Source organism: Notothenia coriiceps, unplaced genomic scaffold (genome assembly GCF_000735185.1).
Source record: "Notothenia coriiceps isolate Sejong01 unplaced genomic scaffold, NC01 NC01_scaffold00034548, whole genome shotgun sequence".
NCBI lineage: Eukaryota > Metazoa > Chordata > Actinopteri > Perciformes > Nototheniidae > Notothenia > Notothenia coriiceps.
This window is the reverse complement of record NW_011367249.1, coordinates 154386-156757: the sequence shown is the minus strand read 5'-3', so window position 1 is coordinate 156757 and position 2372 is coordinate 154386. Positions and strand designations below refer to the sequence as shown.

At 41.2% G+C, this 2372-nt stretch overlaps 2 protein-coding genes across 2 annotated transcripts in view; both read left to right on the top strand.

Annotated features, from left to right (window-relative positions):
• The window catches only part of smtnb (smoothelin b), a 245106-nt gene that overhangs the window by 149869 nt on the left and 92865 nt on the right, over positions 1–2372 (top strand). The window lies entirely within an intron of this gene.
• The window catches only part of LOC104962313 (membrane-associated phosphatidylinositol transfer protein 2), a 63101-nt gene that overhangs the window by 49496 nt on the left and 11233 nt on the right, over positions 1–2372 (top strand). The window contains exon 17 of the mRNA XM_010790745.1: positions 104–107. Coding sequence (XP_010789047.1) covers positions 104–107 — 4 coding nt within the window. The remainder of the gene's footprint in view (positions 1–103; positions 108–2372) is intronic.

Here is a 2372-nt window from a genome sequence, read left to right as displayed (position 1 = left end):
TGTGTGTGTGTGTGTGTGTGTGTGTGTGTGTGTGTGTGTGTGTGTGTGTGTGTGTGTGTGTGTGTGTGTGTGTGTCCTATATAGAAGTACTAAATCATAGGGTGAGTGTGTGTGATGGTGTGTACATTGTGTTTGTGTATCATCAGTAGAGACTGTTTCTGCCTTACTTCCACTTCAACCCTGCAGGCGCTGCCCTGGGCGGTCCAACCCCTGCCTTACCACACCCACACACACCCACACACCACACCACACACACACACACACACGCACACGCACACACTCTGAATCAACTGTGGTTTAGACCTGCTGTTGAGCACAGTGTTGTCCGGAAGGCTTTTCTTTCTTATTTAGCATTTCGATTTAGCATATGGTTTTTTACATTTTGATGACGCTAGGGCTAGGCTAGCATTTTCCCCCTGGTTTCAGTTTGTATGCTAAGATAGGCTAAAACTTGAACTTATCTGTCTGTATGGGGACAATGAGGCAGCGATGGGTAACACTGTAGTCGTGATGTTTGGGAGCGTACAGTCACATGATAAAGAGCTCTGGATCATATTTAGCTAATGCTAAGCTGCTAACTGTAGCTACCTTCAGATAGTTTTTAATTGTGATGGAGCATGGGGTACTTTTTGAAGATGTGCCTTTTGTTGGTGTTATTTTGAAACATGAGTCACAATGGGTACGTTGTCTTTCAAATTCAAAATCTACCTACACAAATAAAAACATTAACCTGAATAGGCGGCTGTTAGCTGTTAGCTTTGTCAGCAGTAAGCTCTGTTAGCTCCGTTAGCTCCGTTAGCAGTTAGCTAACTTAGCCGGGAGCTCGGAGCAGCAAAACCACATGCAAAAAAGTCAAACCAGAACATAGGAAGTAGAAGCATTCAGAGAAAAACTCTGTAGGCTGCAAAGAATTTTTTTGTCGGGATTAAGTCCTAAAAGCATCTTATTTGTATCTTATTATTCTAAAATACAATGTTTTCAATTGAAAAGAAAACAGTAACTGGAAACACACTGAGGGACAGAAAGTTGTTGCAAAAACTTTAAGCACCCTGTATAATCAGTGCGTCTCCAAAATACTCATGTTTATGCATAAGATATGTATTTATCCGTTCTTGTTTCTTCTCCCTGAAGGTCGTCTGTTGTTTTCCTTTCATGGAACTTTCTCCAAAACGTCCTCCAGTGGAGAAAAACAAATGCAAGCTAAGGTGAACATGTCAATTTTCTAAATAGCCTGCATTTTGGATACCTTACATTCACGCAGACAGATGCATAATGGTGTGCCAGCTGTTGTTTTTCGCTCGTGTATTATTCCATGGTGAGCATGTCTTCCAGATGAATCCTTTGTATGAGCACGTACTTGGCAGAAAACGGAATCTGACTCTGAATGTCTTGGCTGACAGACAAATAACGGCTCGCAGCTTCCTCACACTGTACTATCAGTCAGATTATTGACAGCAGCTCCTTCCTCTTTAGTTTCGGCTGCGCGCCAAGTTAAAAAAAAAACATAGTGACGATGTTGTCAGAAAAACAACAACTGCTCAGTTTCTCTGCTCTGAAATTAAAATCTGAATTCAGTCCCTTTGACACAGTAAGAACAGCGCGTTGCAGACTAAGCCTGGAATGACTAACTGTCTGCAATTATATTTTCCAATAACTGAGGGAAAGTTTTCAATCAAAACACTGAAACACTGGCTTTTTCATTTCAGTGAACTGCTAAAAGAAATAATTTACACAAATACAAAACATATTAAAGCTCAAGGCTTGAGCTCTTTCCAGTTTTAAATCTAATTTAGTGTATTCCTGCTTCAAAGAAATGCGTTACAAAAGATCTCACAGGTAAAGTTCTATTTAAAATGGTTTCAAAATGTTATTCACAACATCAATTAGAACTATAACCCCCTAAAATCACATTTTTCTTCTGTCCCGTCTTTGAGACCGACTTTTTATTAACTTTTTCTGCTATGGTTTGCATTTTCTGCAGTTCAGTTATTGTAAGTAAATGTTTATGTATAATTTAGCATCATTTATATGTTTTAAATGTATTTCAGTCAGACAACTCACGTGTTTCTTAATATGTTTATTAGAAGCAGCATATAGTTTGAGTTTGGGGTCTAGGCTCGGGCCTCATCACTCCACAGATTTACAAAGAACATTGAGTGATGATTAGATAACTATCCCCCGAGCCTACAGGTGGAAGCTGGGGTGGAGGCTGGGGTGGAAGCTGGGGAGGAAGCTGGGGTGGTGGTGGGGTGGAAGCTGGGGTGGTGGTGGGTCAGGCGAGCAGCAGCAACATGAAACACAGCTGCAGGAACATGAACGTAGCAATAGCAAGTGAACACAGCAGTGGCAGCAGCAGCATAGCGAGGCAGAGG